This window comes from Amblyomma mixtum, chromosome 1 (genome assembly GCF_055824585.1).
Source record: "Amblyomma mixtum isolate Tamu chromosome 1, ASM5582458v1, whole genome shotgun sequence".
NCBI classification, from domain to species: Eukaryota; Metazoa; Arthropoda; class Arachnida; order Ixodida; family Ixodidae; genus Amblyomma; species Amblyomma mixtum.
In genome coordinates, this window is record NC_143012.1 from 311,592,562 (window position 1) to 311,612,129 (window position 19,568).

At 46.8% G+C, this 19,568-nt stretch overlaps 1 protein-coding gene across 2 annotated transcripts; it reads left to right on the top strand.

Annotated features, from left to right (window-relative positions):
- Nucleotides 1-1,587: 1,587 nt before the first annotated feature.
- Nucleotides 1,588-17,440, top strand: LOC149372441 (cytochrome P450 2F5-like). 2 transcript variants are annotated; one of them, XM_089566936.1, is made up of 9 exons: nucleotides 1,588-1,745; nucleotides 3,238-3,464; nucleotides 5,670-5,794; nucleotides 7,211-7,344; nucleotides 8,220-8,521; nucleotides 11,773-11,885; nucleotides 14,665-14,923; nucleotides 15,610-15,800; nucleotides 17,171-17,440. In XM_089566936.1, exons 1-9 carry the CDS (start codon nucleotides 1,710-1,712, stop codon nucleotides 17,347-17,349), a joined length of 1,566 nt encoding a protein of 521 aa, XP_089423062.1. In that variant the 5' UTR covers nucleotides 1,588-1,709; the 3' UTR covers nucleotides 17,350-17,440. The 2 variants fall into 2 exon arrangements, with proteins under 2 accessions (XP_089423062.1, XP_089423063.1); XM_089566937.1 differs by having other exon boundaries at nucleotides 7,238-7,344.
- The last annotated feature ends 2,128 nt before the right edge of the window (nucleotides 17,441-19,568 follow it).

The window sequence follows — 19,568 nt, forward strand, 5'->3', positions numbered from 1 at the left end:
CAGGGCCGTCGGCTGGTACCCACCAGTTTTTTAACGGGTACCAGCTTTCCCCTAGCATGGCGCTCAGCTTATTTTAAGTTACATGTCGTACCGGTATGCAGTGCGCTCTAAACTGGAGGCTTGTCTCTGCTGGTGCTCAGCCAAACATAATGGCTGCATTGGTGTTTTAAATGCGGACCGTTCCCCAAGATACTAATGCCAGAAGCTGCCCGATAAATACTGAACTGTTTTGATACGTGATATGTTTCCGGTACCTACAGGCGGGTAAACACAGCTGAAACACGGTAACTTTCCGGCGAACGCCTCCCACGTATCCCTCTGTGGTGTTGAGCGTCAACTTGGCCACTCTTGGTGGAAGACACAGGACCAATAATCTTGCAACATCTTATGCTACAGCGATTCCACCCACCAGCATAGAAGGGACTCAACAAACGAACAGATTCCGGGCGTTCATCCTCTCATCGGAGGTGTGCTAAACGTAATGGCTGTTATCGTGTACCCTGAGAGCTCCCGAACTGAACGGCGATCAGCGTCACAATCGCTCGATGTTTTTCGAGGACCCTAGCTTTTGGAACAGTGGTAGAGCCACAATTATTTAAATCATTGACTAAGGCGGCGCAATTGTCGACAGGCTACTGTAAGTCTAATCCCGCCTGTATATTAAAACCAACATCACCACAGGACATTTGTGTTTCAGAATATTTTGGCGCTTCAGCGAAGTCACCGGCGGAAGTGCTTTGTGGTATGGCTTTTCTTGGCATGGCCAAAGTGTGATCTTATACTGCAAAGTACGTCATGCCTACATCTGTTCTCAAAGTCAAGGTAGAGTTCAATAAAGGGGGCAATTTTTATCAAGTGGGTTCCCGAACAATTCAGTCTTAGGGCGATTTTCACTTGGGGACTATTTTTTTCTGGTGGGCGCTTCCTCAGGTGACTTTTTTTCCTAGACCGTTTTTTCCGGGGACGGATCTTCGGGGGACATTTTTTGCTACTCCCGTTAGTTACAATCTTTACGGGCACATAAAGCTGCTTTTTAGAACTGTTTAAGAGAACTACAACCTACTGAAAAGTCATTTCAGCAGGCAAACTTTTCTCTCGTGTTTTCATTATTTTTTTTCGTGTTACACACATTGCATTCTACGGGTGAATAAATTTTTCCAGAGAAAGGCTCTGCCCGATAAAAAGCTTTGACTTCCGAGTCCTACATTTCCAAGCGACTGACGTATGTCGTAGCAATACACGTAGGAAGGATTCCTAAGCAAATTTAAAGCATTGTATTTGCAATATTACAGCAGGCATTTTTCTCGGTCACTTGCTTTGAATTATCGCGCTTATGTCTTAAAACACATACATGTTTAATCTTGCGCGATGACTTGCGAGAAGCTCACACATTTTTCTTTCGCGCTCTTTTCATCACATACAGAAAATCCAACCCTGACCTTTATCCACGTATATTGTTATCATTACAATCGCGCCAATCTGGCAGATATTTTCGTGTCTAGGTATTTACAGTTGCAGTTGACAAGTGGGAATATTACCTTTGTTTTATCAGCAGAAAGCACATGAGTACCCTGGGCCACTATGCACAAAGATAAGACGGGGGTAAGATGGCTGGAAGCGAGCTGGCCTCACTGTGAAGGTTCAGAAAGTAGAAAGGTCACTAGCCGTGCGCCGTCTGCTAGACAAGGATCCTTGATTTATTCTCCGAAATGGGAGCTTTTCCCCTTCAACAGGTTTTTCTCAATGTGAGTAAGTCTTCATCAGAAGTTAAATTTCATGTGCCGAACAATGCATAATTTGTAGAGAAGAACGGCGAGGGGGGGGGAGATACTCATCTAAAATTGAAACAGCGTTTAAAAGTAAACGAGAAATTTACTGTCACAAGCGCGATTTTGTCTCAATAGTCGCTGACACGTAAAATCCATGCGTCTTGCCTTCACATTTCACGACACTTGGTTCGTCCGTGATTTATTGGCAAGAACTACGGGAGGACTGTTACAATGTGTGAGGAAATATCTAAGGGTCAATTTCTTCTGAAGATAACAGTCACGAAATCTTGTCAACCTTTACCATGACTGATGTACATTGAATGCAGGCGGGCATGGGGCAGATTGCTAAGCAATATCACGTCATCGCAATTATACTTACATAATCAGTGCATAATTATTTCAATACTGCGTACTTTTCATGTGAAAGTTTCTCCTAGTTTACCTGGTTGTCTCTTGTCCTTGTCGTCGTTCGCGCTGTTTATTCAAGATGCTTAACCAACTAGTCCGCAAAAACGTGTGTACCTGGTTAAGCTAAATGCCACTTAGGTGCGCTGACGCGTTTGCCCTTGTCAAGGGGCGATCAGTTAGACTGCTGCGGAGGAAATCGATAGCATTCACTTCAGCGTCCACTTCATCGTTTCATTGCTTCTCTTCTACAGTTTAAGCCGCCCGTTTTAGACGCATTTAACTTTGCTTAGCCATTCTGATTCCTTTTCATTTTTGCTGAGCCATTCGTAGTCTGGCGCCTCCAGCACCTACCCTACAAGTATTGAGGGGATATTCCTGAATCTCTGCCTTGGCAGGTGACAGGAAGAGAGAGGGAAACCGCCCTTAAGACCACCTGCTATGATTGGCAGGTGAATGCTTCACCAGGACATAACGTCTTTTCGCTACTGACCCATCTAGTGCTAACGCACTAATATAATCACTAAAATTACACCTGTAACATATCTGCTCAACGTATTGTTCTGTTGCATATGCACGCCCGTATGCAAGCTGTATTGCAAGCGCAGCAAAACAGCTGAAATAGTTAGGAGGAGCTGTTACGGCACCACATAAAGAATCCGTAGAATAATATGATTGGTTTGGTTTATTGGGGTTTAACGTCCCGAAGCAACACAGGCTATCAGGCACGTCGTAGTGAAGGACTCCGTAAATTTCGACCACCTCAAGTTCTTGAACGTGCACAGCACACAGGCCTCTAGAATTTCGCCTTCATCGAAATTCGGCCGCCGCGGCAGGGATCGCACCCGCGTCTTTCGGGTCAGCAGCCGAGCGCCGTAACCACTGAGCCACCGCGGCAGGGCGTAGAATAATATGAGTGTTGCAAATGAACCGCTTTGGATCTCTTATAGGGCACCTCCTAAGTAAGATGTACTGCGAGACAGCTATTTTTTTCAGCTTGGCCCCACAGGACTTTTTTTCTGAAATGTGTAATTGTTACTCGGTTACCTGTTCTTTCCTTTAGATTTCTGCTTGGGAAAATGGCTGGTCGGCAGCTATTGCCTGGTTGGCTATTGTTCTTGCGGGAGTGCTGACGCTAAAGACCCTGACAGCGAAGACCAGAATAGTGAAGGACAAGCGACTACCACCTGGTCCCAGAGGCATTCCTCTACTTGGCTATCTTCCATTCATCTGGAAGCCTTATCACGTTGTGTTCCACGAGCTCAGTGAGCGTTACGGTCCGATTGTGAGGTAGGTTTTTTTTAAACAATGATATGCTTTAACATGTTTTTTTTTTATTTACGATTAGTGAAATGGCAAGCTCGACCAGTTGGTGCGCGTTTGTCTTTGCAAGCAGCGCGAAAGCACAGAATGAAAGAAACAAGCTGCGAACGCATACACAGAGTAAAATAGCCAAAAACATACCATGCAAATACAACCTAAGTTTTAGCGCTGCCGTATCAATATTACACAGAGGAGAAGATCTATATGCATTTTTAAGAAATGCGTATGTCGAAGGGAAGAAAAGACAGTACTACAACCGTGAAAAAGAGAGTGCGACAATTAAGGATGGAAACTTGGGCGAGTCGGTATCTGTGATCCATGGCATGATGAGTAGCGCAAACCATGGCGACGGACAAAGAACAGGTAGTGTGTGTGTCAGTTCTCTGTCCATCTTGGTTTGTGCTACCCCTCATGACATAGAAAGCACGGTATTCAGAAAGCAGTGAATTCCAAAAGAAAATGCTCGAAGAACCAACTTTGGAGCCCTACAGGAGAGATAAAACTAAAATGCCGAGGGGAAAACGTTTTCGACAGTTACAAAAGAAGCGCTTTACTTTTCGAGGTTGAGCGCGTGAGGACAATATGCTACCGGCGACAATTTGAAACTACGGATGTCATTTGCACTTGCTGTCTGCAAGACAGTGAAACGATACAATATATTCTTATCGAGTGCAAGGCCCTCCAGCCCTCAGTGCACAAGGCCAGCACAGAAATCCGAGATACACTGGGAAACAGCCAGGCCATGCATGCTCAGTTTTCAAAAAAGTAGACTCCAGTAAGAGGCGATCAGAGGATGGGTGCAGAAGGGCAGTAGAGTAGCTCCGATAGGGGAAGAATAAAATTAGAAGACCATCGCCCAGTACAGGGGCGCTTTTTACATTTCGCCTACATTGAAACACATAGAAATAGTAGAAGTGAAGAAGAAGAGAAGGAGGAGGAGAAAATGGAAGGACACGATGACTGCCACCGAACGTTTTAACTAAGCCTTAGGTAGCTTAAGAAGTTTTCGTTCGCCTAGCAGCAAGCAGTTGGCACACTTGACAAAATTTAGGAACTGTTTGTATCATGATTTAAAATCTCCAAATTTAGATTATTCGTGAGCAATCTCGTCTTTAATACACTTTTTACCCCGGTAGCTCTCCTCGTATGATATTTCTTCAACTACAGAAAGCAGCATGTCGGCACTTTCAAACACTCGGTCAAACATCTTTGAGTTTAATTAAATACGCCTATCTCTCTGTGGTACTGGGGTCATCCATTGCGCATTCATGACCTTCGTTGTCCTGTTGATTGCTGCAGAATGCGACAATTTTATTTCTCCTGTCCCATTCATTTGGCACTGCGCCGATACTCATGCTGGCCCTCAGGGAAAGAAAATATATGTCCATATTTCTGCGCATGACACGCGTACTTCGTACCGTTGTTTCTTAGCCTCCATGAATTACATGAAGTCCGTCTTTAAGCAAAGGCAATAGAACATGCTCTGTAAAATTTATTTTTCGAGACCGACCATTATTTAATTACGCACGAAAATTGCAGCCATGTTTTTCTGGCAAAAACAAAATATGATCAAGGAGTGCTCCCAAGGGGCTGCCAGAAGATTACCTGTGATATGTAATAAAGCGGCAGCGTTCTCTAGTGAACACCTCTGTGTGGCACCTCCTTGCTTGAGTTGCCTTAATGTGGAAGATGTTATAGTGTGCCCATGTTTTGGCTGTGAAAGTAAGTCATTTCTGACCAGTGTGAGGAAGTGGCATGTGTATATGGGCAGCTTCGCTCGTAATGTGTTCCCAGAAGGTCCACAGTCTAAGAGGGACGCTGTACCAAGCCTACTTTTAAAACTCTTACAGAATATTGCCAATGATGAGAGAAATATCTCGTTGACCCTATGCGAAACAAGTGGATCAATTGCCTACACTAAACTAAACTAAACTAAACTAAACTAAACTAAACTAAACTAAACTAAACTAAACTAAACTAAACTAAACTAAACTAAACTAAACTAAACTAAACTAAACTAAACTAAACTAAACTAAACTAAACTAAACTAAACTAAACCAATTGCCTACATGCTCAATGTAAAGCTTATCTCTCGAGCTTTCATTGCCCCTATCACCACCAGCAGCTGCTTCCTCACTCTAAACAGTGATTATGCAATTACGATATGTGCAGAGTTCAACTGGGCGTAAAAGATGTTGTGGTACTTCACGACCTCAAGTCCATTCGGGAGGCACTCACAAATCCGGACGTGCTGTATCGACCTCATGATTTCCTCTTTAACTACCTTGGAGTAACAGGTATGACAATCGACAATACCGCGTTTGTTTAATGAATCGTGGTTACACGCATAAAAATGAAACTGTCGAGAGGTCGGAGGACTTGACTTGCACATATTGCATCTGTCAGTATCCTAAGCACAGGCCAACAAATCAAATATAGAGAGGAACTAAAGTATGCGAACCGCTCTTACGATTGTTTTTGCAGTAGAAAGTTTCGTCAACACATAGCATGGAGTTCTAAGAGTTCTATGTCCGAACCATATACAGGGCAACAAGTGCATCACTGACGCTACCTTTTATATTGATGTGGAAGGATTGGAAAAGTTCACCGCGTGCCTTTGGTTCGTGGCTCCGCCCTAGGGTATCTTACTCTCTGCATGCATCAGCTCAAACCCGCCGGCAATGAAATTTGCCTAAAAACAGCGCCTAAAAACTGCGCAAACATTGCTGTACCTGCTAGTGTGAGAAAAATCTCAGTGATCAAAAATTGTAGTCGAAGTCGCTAAACTAAGTGGTCTGAATATTTCGACGCATTCCACATTAAAAAAAAAAAATAACGCCTGAATCAGAAACATATACCTGTTTCTCATTACAGCAAGAACATATATGTATCTTAAGGAGTCTTTATTGAATAAACAGAATGTCAGATTACGCAAAAAGTCCCGAAGGGCCTCAGAAGAGGTTTTATAATTCGACACGGGTGAAGGGAACAATGTGTGAAACTTGCGCGTAAAGCGTGGAAAGCCCTTTCTGTGGTGTCGTTTGGAACGGTGACGTAATTATTTAATCAAGCCCCGATGGCTTTAAGGCTTCTCGGTAGTGAACACCGCTGAATAGAGGGCACAATGATTACGTCATCTATGACGCAGAAACGCTTGCTCGGAGTAACAAAAAGACAATGCCACCTACGGCAAATCCCTCGGACAGTGTGGGCGGAGGTAGTGGAGGTATAAAATCATAAAATCTCATCCTATATGACGTCATCACCGAGCTTGTCCGGCCTTTTGTGACGTATTCAGGAGAAACCTGGAGATCGTCCAGGGTTTAGTCAGTGATTAAGTCACTATTTTAAACGCTAGCACAGAAAACCTTGGCAAGCTTTACCTTGAAGTTTCATGCATTTTAATCTTTTAATTTAGTCGAATTCTTGAAAGTCGCTTCATCTTTCCTTAAAGGATACTGCGCTTGATCAGGTTCCTCTTCGTATTTGCTGGACTGTATGAATGAGGCGAATCGACAGGTGGAAATAATCCGTCCTCCTGCCTTATGCGATTGCTTTTATTTGCCGGCTATAAGTCGTTTTCTTAAAAGGAGTTTCGACCAATTAGCCTGTCTTCGTATTCGTCGTTTTTAATTTCGCATGTGTTTCACTTTCTTTCACCATGTCTCCACCGTTGCACTTGGCGATTGCCGGATGCAAACTTCGGCAACAAGTTCTTTGTTTTGCTTTTCACCGAACAGGAATTGCCGTTATGAATGGAGAACCGTGGATAATAAACCGAAGGTACTGTTTCCATGTACTGAGGAACCTGGGCTTTGCCAAGAAATCTATGGAAGCACATATTCAAGTAAGCAATACTGCAATGGTGGCTAATTAGTTTTTCATCTTTAAGGTGTCGGCGCTCTGTACTTAAACACAAGGGCCTACACGGGCTTAAGTTACCTGTCTCGTCTTCTTCTTCTTTATTGCGAGCTCTTGAGTTTAAGCGCAGCCCGCCAGCACCCTGAAGTGGTTCAAGACATCGAATTTTACGCATATTTTGTACGACCCAGTAGTCAGTATATTTATTCATGTTATCTATACAAGACATCACAAAGAGTGTTGAAACCAGTTCCATTGCCCATATAAGGTGTACTTGAGTCGTTACTTTCTCGAATGTTCGAGTGCTTTAAATTGGATTATCATACGAGATTACAATAATCCGAGCCACTTATCCACCTTCATCGATTCTGTGGGTTGCACTTGCGACCAAAATTTTGAGGGTCCACAGGAATTTTGGGGGTGGACCAACTTCCAAAATGTGGGATGCTCCCATTTTGAACTTTGGCGCTGCCCTATTATTGGGCTCTTGGCTGTTGCTCGGTGTCGGTGACGTCATGACCATCGCATGAGTCCCCATTCCCATACTGGCGCAGTGGTGCAGTGCCTCCGCTCTCAACGTGGCAGCTGGCCTTTCACTCTGTTACTACCTGCCATCACGCCACCTGTCACACACCGCAACATGTCAGGTGGCATGTTACATCGATGACGACTACGACGTGGTGTGCACGAACAGGCGCTTAATATCTGCTCTCTAAAAGAAGCGTTACTGTACGTCAACGACTGCTGGCGTTTTTGCACGTGAAGAAGGGTGTTTCTTTGCCGCCGACAAGGGCCTTGGCTCGGTTTCTGTAGGACGAATTTATTGACACCATGCTTTTCTTATTTGTTATTTCTTTTCAGGAAGAGCTTCAATGTTTCACTCATCTTCTTGCGTCGAGCAAAGGGGAGCCCATGTTGGTCGCCCAGCCACTCGTGTCCAGTGTAGCAAACAACATCTCAGCGCTCGTGTTTGGGCGGCGTTACGACCTCGACGATGCGCAGGGCCGCTACGTCGTAGGTCTGCTGAGCAAGTTCCTGCGTCACGGAAACTTCTTTTCCTTTTTGGACTTCCTGCCGGTCGTTCGCCTGCTGGCCTTCTATCTTCCATACACAAATCTGCGCGTGATGCGTTCCACCCTCAAGGAGCTGACGAAGGTTGTAAGGTGAATGCTCGTACCACTTCCTCATATGCTGATTATGCGCGAGATAAGGTGGGAGTAAAAGCCGAGACCCCTGCTCCTCGAAGCGAATACAAGCCCAGTCGGAAGGCCAGTCAGCAGTTGTTTTGCACTGTTTCAATAACACACACCGGGTGTTTAGTTAGCCGCGCCCTGAACATACGTATAATCACGTCCAGGAGAGAAGAAGAGACAGAGAGAAAGGAGAAGGAAATGCGTGGAAAGGAATGGGAACATTTGTGAGGTATTTCAGCTAAGAATTTGCACAATTTTTAAAAATATGCTTTATGAGTTAGAAAATTGCTTTTTTCTGTAAATTACTGTAAGTGGTGTAGGGCATCAGGATTCAGCTAAGGCGTGCTAACTAGCAGGCTGGTTAGTTTATTTTGAATAGCTAACTTTTTAAATATTACTTTTAGGCTCCTTAATTTGAGAGGCGTGTAGCCCATCGTAAGTGATATCCATATCAGTTTTTAGAATTTCAAAAACGCGGTTACCCTCGCCGCTGTGGCCCAACAAATTTTGGCTATTTCGGTGAGTTACGTGCACTGGAGAGGTTGCTTGCCTGCAAGCTTCTCGAAAGAGCATGTATTTTGGTGCGATGTAGCCAAAATTTGTTTAACCACAGCGCCGAGGGTAAGCGTGGTTTGGAAATTAAAAAAAAAAGAAGCAAGAGATATAGATATTACTTAGGGTGGGCTACACGCCTCTCGTATTAGGGAGCCTAACAGTAATCCTCAAAAAGTTAACTATTCAATATTAGTTAACCAGCCTGCTGCTAGCACGTCTTAGCTGAATTCGGATGTAGTACACCGCTTGCAATTATTTGCCGAAAAAAGTGCTTCTTTAACTCAAAAAGCCTGATTCTAAAAACTGTGTAAAATCTTAGGTGAAACAGCCTGTGTAGTAAAAGTGAGAGCAGGCATAGTGGAAAGCCGGTATTGCAAGAAAGCCCGCTTGAGGACGGTGGCTGTGTATGAAAAATTTGTCCAATCCACGCAGACAGTGTGGGAGAATGACGCTGCTCTTTCCACGATCATCGCAAGTCGCGCACTACCTATCTTTCCACTGTCTTGCCTACACGCGAAGGAGCTGACAGAACTGCATTTGAAACTCCAAAGTGCGCATTGTCTTTTCCTGCAATACGGTCTCTATATTACTTGCAGTATAACCGAAGGTTACCGATGTCGAGTCCAGCAAACCACGCTCCAAAAAACCTCAAAGGCTTCTGGGCTATAGAATATGGCCAGATATTGCGCGCAGGCTTTCTTTTTGATACTTCGGTAAATGCTATCATCCAACAATGCGGCGGAGGCACTCCCCACGTTATTTACGTTAATCGGCACACACAGACATCTTTAACATCGCGCCACCCATCATGGCGCGCATTTAGTGCCTCGTTTCCCTCAACTCTTCCTCAACTCCCCTGAATAACTTATGACCAGAGACACTTTTGTACATATTACCCTGCGGTATTCATGACGGCAATGCCAAAGTATTGGAATATGACAAAGTCTGACTTGACAATTCACCCAACCTCGTAGGAACGCAGACGTAGGACTGAAGCTTGTTCATGACTGGGGTGCACCATACGACGTCCGCTGCTCAAATAAGACACAAGGTCGAGGGCGACGGCTAAATGAGTGATAAAAAGCTCGGCAAGTTTTCGACCTGCTGTGGAATTAGACATGCGGGAGTAATCTACAACGGTCCGGCCGTCTGCACGAACCAGCTTTGACATCCCGTCACAAGTGAGGCTATACAGACGAAAGCCCGCGGCATTTTACTCATGTTGCGTTCATCACCTTTCAGTGACATGCAGAACACCTTGCCCAGTTCGCCTCATCCTCGGCTGCATGTACAGGGGCGAAACAAAGAAATGAGAACAACGGAGCGGGTAGATGGATCGCTGTTCGCATCTATTTGTATCGCGACAATACGGCCTGGGCACTGCAGCAAATATAAACACAAAGAACCCAGTGGTTTCTTCAGGTCGACATTAGAAAGATTTACTTCAAAGTGATCCACAGCCCCTACGTCGATTTGCTTTTTCAGGGAGTCACTGCGCATGTGCAGATCACCCTTAGGATGCCAGACGCCGCCAGGTGCCGGCCATGTGTGCGCACACCTGCCGCGTCGGAACCAATCAGCGAGTGCGCACTGGAGACACGCGGAAGCGGCTCGCGCTATGCTAAGAATACTACTCGTACGATGGGCAAGTGGGCTTGCAAAAGGCTGTGCTGTCGCCTAGAATCAGGCAGTGAAACAGCTGCTTTTGAAGCGAAAAGCTTCACTAGGTTCGTCAACACCGGGTCTGGCGTGCGCCGTGATCAATTTTAGCCACAGCTGCGCATGCGCGAAACCGAGCGACGTCACGCGGAGCGCAGGTGGCCGCTGCTGCCGCCGCAACCGTCGTCGCTGCCGCGAGCTGACTCCGTCGTCTGAGCGTCGCCGCTTGTCCTCCTCGCCACCGTTTTACCCATCGACGCTGCCGCGCGGTCGCCGCCGCCGTCCCAAGAGGAGAAGGTTCTTTCGCAAGGCGTTGCGAGAACGCGTGAGCGGCGGCGGTGGCCATAGTAGAGGCGGCCATCCTAGCCACCGTTTGACCTTACGCCGCAGCCGTGCGCAGTGCCCATTTGAAAGGCGGGGTATATAAGGCGCGCTTGGCCATAGAACAGACGCAGCCACTCGCCATGGAAGGAGAAGAAGAAGCAACAGTCGGACGGCGTAGAAACACTAATCCAGAAGTGGTAGCTTGGGAGTTGGCTGAAAAACAGCGAGAGCTTTTCGCTTATCCAGGCTTAACCTTAGCTAAGCCACAGCCATTTTTTCTTGCTGAGAGTGCGAATTATACATCGCTTCCGCCCAAGGAAACGGTGGCTTGTTTTTTTTAGAAAGGCGGCCAGCCTTTCGGCAAAGTTCAGCACTCCGCTGTCAACGGGCAGTACCATTTTATACGCCTCAATGCACGTTAAAGAACCCAAGGTGGTTGAAATTTCCGGAGCCCTTCACTACGGTGTCCCTCATAGCATGGGTCGCTTTGGGAAGTTAAACCGCAATAAACCAGAAAACCAAACCATTTTATACGCCTCTCGCAGTAGCTCATGGAAGGTGACTGAGTGATTGAATCACTCAATGTCTATTCCTCTGATGAATAGCGGGCGCCATTTTCAGAATATTTTAACCATTTTCACATTGATGTTGAGGAAACGACAACACAATTTTTTTTCTTATAGGGACGAAATCAAGCAGCGCGAAGAGAACTTGGAGGAAAAATTGGAAGCAGACTTCATAGACGGATATATGAGGAAGATCAAGGAAAACAAGGGCAGCGACTCCCACTACACTTGTAAGAATTGAGTGAATTTTTATATCATTGACGTCCCATTTGCCTTGCGATCAGTTGCTCCCTTCTTTTGCTAGCAAGTATTTGTACAAGAAAGAGGCTGCTGACGAGTTAGCAGTAGTCGCAAGTGGCTTGCATCAGCAATATTCCGCGTTTTTCATTTGAGTGTGTTAACAGCAGAAAGAACAATAAGAAACACTAATGCAAATTTCAAGGCATTTCAACTTTATATCTGGTTAGTTCGACGCTAGAGTGCTGTACTACGTTGTGAGTGAAATACGTGACTGCACGTTTGTGGGTTAGCAAGTTTCCAACACAAACAAATGAGGCAGTAGAGGGTGTTACGTCTCCTCTGAACAGGACGCCGAGAAGCAGAAAGAGAAGGTTTCTGGGCAGTATGTCATGACGTGAAATAAGAAAGGTTGTTTACTTACTTACTCATTTATTAATGCGGTGGCATTATAGGTGTCGCCACGTTGACCGTGACGAAATTTGCTGATTGGTCAAACGAGAGAACGTGGTATTGTTATGTCATCGTAATCTGCTCTGATGGGTCAACGCGATTGGTTGAGAGAGGTCATGTGACCACGTGACGCCGTGACAACCTGCCCACCGGTTTGTGAGCAACGTGGTTTCTAGACTGCAACCTAGATAGATAATCAATGTAAAAAAATGGCTGTGGCTCAACTTGGTTAAGCCGGGAAATCGCGAAAGCAATACCCATGGCTACGCCCTCGCTCACATGACAGTCGTGCTGTTGTGGTGCTTGTGTGAAACTTGTTGTATACCTTGGTGCCGCTGTGGTGATCACTTGGCTATTCTACGCACAACTAGTGAAACTATAATCGCTGCGGCTGTGAGGATATACTTGGTCACTGTCGACAACACTGAGCGAATCAGACCCATCATCCACTGAAGAGCTCGCACGTTCTCGCCGAGCCGCATACTGGGCACGTCGCTTAGCGAGTCTTGTTTCACGCTCTTCCTCTGTCTCTGTAGCTCGCCGCTCTCTTACGCGCATTACGACGATCCTCCCTAGTGGTAGGCGGCATCGCCGCGAAGCAGTGTTAAGGCGCTGGTGGTTGGCACAGTTACTGCTTTCTAGCGACGTGAGTCGAGCCTAAATCTCTCCAGCGTAACGCCAAAATCGCGCTCCTAGCGGAGAGCGCAGGAGTTAGGCGCCCGTGGTCGTGGCCGCCGCGATCTGCTCCGGCGGCGGCGCGCGCGTTGCTCAAAAGCGCGCTTCGATCGCGGAGGCCACGCCGTGGTGGCACCGCCGCGGCTTGCGACGGCGCGAGTCGGTCGCCCTTCTCTTCGGCGTGACGTCGCAAAGCACCTGTTGCGCTCCTAGCGTAGAGCGCAGGCGTTAGGCGCCGGTGGTGGCACCGCCGCGCCACGGCAAAGGCTGAAAGTGCAGGTAGTAAAGCTTTCGCTTTAAAAAATAAAAAAGTGTGACATATGCAAATGTCGGCCTCTTTACAGCATAGTGTGTACCCGCTATCGCAGCTAGCAGTCCGAACAGGGAAGTTGATGGACCGAAAATTTCAAACAAACTGACGTAAACATACACAGAAGTTCCAACAGAAGCTGCGACAAATGTGAAGTCTAATGCAATCGCATTCCTCTTTGAAAGTGACTTAAGCGTCCCCATAGTTTTTTACCCTCAGTGCTTTTTCGCATTACAGACTGCGGCTTGATATGCCTTAAATCAAATGATCGCAAGGACCAAAAAAAAAAACACATTTACAGGGACACACAAAGAGAAAATCATTATTAAGTCTTCGAAAGATAGCATTAATCGTGATGTCATGGGGAAGGTGGCTGCAGCTGACACGAGTTTTGTTTATGAATGAAGCGTGGAAACAATATTTTTTACAAGATTAAGGACGAAGCGTACGTAGTTGAACTACGCGGCTGTTTTAGATGAGATTGTTAGCTTGGCATTGCTCACATGAATCGACCTAGAAAGAGAGAGATAATTCTTGGCAAGAATGCCAAGCCTTGGTCTATGGGGAACCTGCGCTGAAGTTTGCCGTGTCGATTGCAGCGCCGTAACACACAGCATAGCGAGAGAAGCAAGCAGTTTTTGGTGCACTCGTAGTGCTATATTTCACGCCACCTTCCTGAGCTTATTGGCGTGAGCTTCTGCGCTCTGTCGAAGCCACACGTGGTGCGTGTCAGTTATCTGGGTTATGTCTACAGAAGCGAGGCAAATGTTGCTATCAACCAAACGCGGGCTTCCAATCGTTCAGAATGTGCCCTCGCGTTTGTAGCGGCCCAAGCGACTGACGGCAGCAGTTTTTAGTCTAATAGTGGAATAACTGCAGTGCCACCTGGGCAGCGCAGGCTCCCCATACGTCAATTTGATAGCCACGAATTGTGTAAGCGCTTCATTGTGATGCTTGTTGGGAAAAGCGCATTTAAGGCAACTTATAAACTGTCTCGTAGTGTATGACTATGGTTGGTTTGAAGTCTAGCACTGTGTATACAAGAACATCGTGCGAGATGTTTTCAAAGTAAGATGGTTGTATTGGATCGGCTTTCTGTGAATAAGGATAAAAGGTCATTCCATCACGTTAGGTAATCGCTCTGGGGTTTCAGTGTTAGGAGTTAAACTTTTGAATTTTGTTGAACCCGACTGGAAAGAGCGGTGAGTGACCAAGCATTATTAAGAAACCGGGTTGGTGTGGTACAAAAAGAAAGCTACAAAGCAAAACAGATGCAACCTACTGCTGAAGAAACGTCCTGTTTCCATCAGCAGAAAACTTAATGTTCATTGCAGTAAAATACCTAGAAGGGAACGCACTCAACTTCTACGGCCCGGCAACCAATCCGGTTCGCACTGTCATCCTCTGGCTCGTGTACCTTGCTGCAAGCGACCCAGACGGCATGCAGGCCGGCATACAGAGGGAAATTGACTCGGTCGTCGGTCGACAGAGGGCACCCGAGTGGAAGGACCGACTTAGCATGCCTTTCACCATGGCCTCCATACTGGAGACGCTACGCTGGAGGACCGTGTCACCTCTTAGCCTACAGCGAGCGTGAGTATTACACACCTGGTGGCGTCGGCAGGAATTTCTTTTATGCATCTAACTGGAACTCAAAAGTATCTTCTTCTTCTTCTTCTTCTCAGTTTCTGTTTCTGAGACGCACAGCGAAGTGCTAGATGAACGCATTTCGTTATTGCACTTTACAAGGGGTTCGAGCACTAGGCATACGTGCAAGGTTCAGCTGAAAGCACTTGCAGTTGCGCTTTATACTACCGCGTGCTCATGGGAGAGCAGACGACGGGGAAAGAGTGTGCGTGTGGGAGAGTCGGCCATCTTGTCAGAGTGCAGCCTTCTCTACTGTGCCAGCGCGACTGTGGCAGGTCTTCGTTACCCTTTCTGATGGAGGTCCTGGAGACGCCGAATCCAAGGTCAATCACCAGAGTTCGGGCCCTTATCCCCTAAGGCCAGACCTCCAGCCGGCATGCACAGAAACTGTAACGAAGACTTGCCACAGTCGCGCTGCGCAGCAGAAAGGACTGCACTCTGACAAGATGGCCGACTTGCCCGCAGGCACACTTTATCCTCGTCGTCTGCTCTCCCATGAGCACCCGGCAATACTGTTTAGAAGTGCGCGCAGATATCTGTGAGTACTTTCAGACATACGCAGCCTGATCTTGTGTTAAAGTGAATCCCACATGACCAGATGACCTAATGGACCGCTTTTCCTTGCCCCATAGGGCTGGGCGTGACACCACTATTGGCGGTTACCACATCCCTGCTGGCACTTTTGTCGTACCGAACCTATCGACTCTTCACAACGACCCAGCACACTGGCATAACCCGTCGCAGTTCGACCCCACACGGTTTCTTAACGCTGACGGCACGGAAATGAACGAGAAGCCGTTGGCCTTCATTCCTTTCAGCATTGGTAAGGGCATTTCATTTGAATGTACTAGCACACATTTTTCATGTTACGATAGTTATTTTACATTGAGTGTTGTGGAAGTCACTGTTGCTGCATCGCTGTGGCTTCGGAAAGCACGAAGCGAGAACATTTATACAGTTGCAGTAGAAAATGCAAGCTCTCGCGGCTACCATAAGAAGAAGGAAAGCAAGGAACTAGGCTTAAAGGGACTACTGTGATGCGTCGGAAAAAAAGAATGCGCGAAGATCGGGGAGATAATTTGTGATGAAATGCATGTCAGAAATTTAAAGTGCATGGAAGTGTCTGACATTTCATTTATTTATTTATTGAACCTTACAGGCCCCGAAGGGCATTCTCTAATACATGTTACAATATCAAAGTGAATCACAGTAAACGAGGGGTAAAACACTGCTTAGTGCGATATTACAAAACAACATAGCAGAATTCCTAAGCATTAATTGAACATAGTCACTATTAAATATAATACCTGAAGATGCACAAAAATATTATATATACAAAAGGAATACTAGCTTGATAACAAATATAGATGGATTATTCTAGCAGTACAAGCTGCAAACTTGCTCACGGAATGGAACAGGATTACGAATAAAACGTCATATGCGCAATCGAATGGTAAGGAAAAAAAGTACAAGAGGAAGTGAAATTCAACAAGTTCATTGCAGAGGCCTTCCATGATGTGAATGATGCTCAGAGAAACAAAGCTACCAAGATATAGTTTGCTGACCGCAAGGCGGGAGCTGCGGCAGGTTTTAGAGGACTAGTGAGAGCTACATCATAAGAGGAGGGTGCTTTTGTCGCATCGTGTACCCTGAGGGCTATCGAACTGAGCGGCGATCAGTGTCACGACCACTTTTGCAGTTTGGGAGGGCACTGGCCTTATAGAACAGAGGTAGCGACGCTATCACTTAAACCAGTTTCTCAGGCGCAGCAATTGCCGAAAGGCGACTGTAAGACTAATCCCGCCTGTACATTTACACCACTACCACAACTTCTCATGCGACAAAAAAAAAAAAATGCAGCCATGAAAAAGCGATGGTAAAGAAGGGAAAGCATGCTATGTATTTGAGAAAAAGCATACTTTCACGACAGGAAGTTTAAGAACATTAAGATGCTTTCTCGCCAAGCGGACAACAGTCGTGAGAGCCTCTAGCATTTCCGACTTGGAATTGTTTTGTTCACAACAGATAACTTCCAACTTGCGCAACTGTGATCTTTGTTGCACCGATTTCGACCCGCGATTAGGAGGCTTAGTAATAGTGAAAACCTCAAGAAGTATGAAAGGATCACAGTGAGCTTGATTTCTGGCACATGCGTTTTTCCACTGTTTATCATTATTTATTTTTGTATTTCAGGAAGGCGTGCATGCCCAGGAGAAACTCTTGCCTTGATGGAAATATTTCTGTACATAACCACAATGCTTCAGAAGTTCAGGGTGCTTCCAGAAGAAGGAAAGACTATCTCCCTCGACATCCAACGTGCCCTACTCGACGTGGTTGACGAGACACAAGCGCTGCGTTTCTTACCTCGATGATTGAGACAATGCAGTTTACACCAAGCACACTTTTTTGCGCGGTCCTTGCCGCTTTTATCACAATAAATCAGACAGCTATCTGCCGACCACAGCTAAACTTCTGACTTTCAGTACTATTAGTAAACAAGCGAGAGTCGCAGGGCAAGTGCCAACAAAAACAACGAATTACAAGCGAACCCCCCCCCCCCCCCCCCCCCCCCCCCCCCCCGAGAAGTAACAGCCTGCACGGTACGAGGGTTTGGGACGAAAGACAAAGCACGCACGGGTTTGCTTTTTGACGCTGACCGCTTGATCTAACGAAAAAAATAACCTCCTGCAATGCGACAAATGAGCATCTCATTCTTGCACCTGGGTGTAACGGAGCTAATATCTGAACAAAATGCTACCTCAGAACTAATGATTTTCAGTTTTATGTAGTTTGTGTTCTTCAATTGTAACTGATGCTCTGAACAGCGATCATGACTACAAGGCTTCGTGTTTTCTTCAGCAGCACTTCAGCGTTAGCGTAGCTTACGTGAAATAATAACAATGGCTCCACTTGCTATCAAGCCGTTGTACGCCATCGACGTGGACCAGTGCTGCTCTAGCATTTAAAGTATATAAACTTCTTAGGTGCTTGCGGTGTGTTCTAATCTAAAGAAAAAAACTGTGGGGGCATTTAAGCTTCAACTTATGGGTATGGCCCGATAGCTTAATGGAATAATTCCCATATATGCGGAAGGTCCTTCTCTGCTTTACACTGGTAGATCCCTCGGAGTCCGCATACCCTTCCTGACGCAGTGCTGCAGCGGTTAAGCGATGCACTTCAGCCCTGGGATGGCAGGTGCCCCAAGCGGTGGGCCTTGTGCGGCTCAGGCTGCTCTTTCCGAGTGACCATTCATTAATTCGACTGCGACCTGCCACGGTGGGCAGTTTGCTCATTAGTCGGTGGGCAGGTTGTGATGACGCCGCAAGGTCATGTGTCCTAGTGGCCCTAGTGCCTCCGAAGTTGCTTCTGAGGGAATATTGCATAGATTTTCGCTCACGGTCAACAGCACCGACTCCGACGACGCGGACCACACCGACGTCAACAGCAGCGATGACGACGCCGGGTTTTCTGCGACATGAGCTTTTTAACGTGGTTGCGAAGAGAGTACCCGAAGTCGAGGACGCTGCAGCGCTGACGGGGGGGGGGGTCTCCACTTGTACGAAGCGCGTGGGTTGGACCCTCCTATGAGCAACGAGGTGGCAGTAGTTGAGTGGTCCGCCAAACTTGCAGGGAGGGCTTTCGGGCTCGAAGATGAACTGACTTAAAGAGGTACAAGAGCACTCTCTGGAGTGGCAGTCCACCTTTGTTTGGGACTCACTCTTGGGAAGGCGTCTGGTCCTGGCCTACTCTGTGTATGAACGAGGGAATATTTTGGCATACTGTAAACTTCTTAACACCGAAGCAGTGCTCTTTTAGTCGGGCATGTGCCTCGCATTCGGGACATGCAAGGATCATCCCCAGTGACGCCAGGTACCCGGCGGTTTTCTGGTGGGTAAGAGATTTCCCTTAGCCTGGTGCTCGCCTCTTCTGGAGTGAAGTGCTTGGGAAAGTGCCTTTGGTCACTTAACTCTCCCTCAATGGGATATCTATCCTCGAGTTGACGAAATCCACCTCGCGCGGTAAAGCCCATGTTTTTTTTTCTTTTGATGCGATGAAGAACCCTCAGAGCCCGCTTCGACGGCAGATACTCTCGTCTGCTGAACTCTCTTAGAACATAACCATGTGAACTGCACTGAACTCTCTAAACTCCGACGAACTCCGTTTAACCTCTCAAACTGAATAACGAACCACCTTTGCAGGCTAATGGTGTTCGAAACTGGTTTTGCCTCCGTAAGGACGCAGAGCTGTTTGCGGAGCAACCTCATCAAGCGCACAACCCTGAAGAAGCCGGACGCCAGGCCGGGGGACAATTATACTCATTTGTGCTGGTGGGTGCCTAGCGGTGGGTTTCGAACCAACAACCACCCACATCCGAGGCGGACGTCCGAATCACTGAGCTCGCATCACTAAGTCGCATCGACCGAAGGCGGTGCGACATGCAGCGTCTTGCACCTGCCCTTCGTCGGGCACCCCGCCAACTTGTGCCTGCTGCCTCAAATGTGGGACTGTGACTCACTTCAATCAAGAGCACGCCCAACGCATGCCCAAGAACGCTAATTTCGAAACCCCGTATCCGGCCACATAGCTAGGC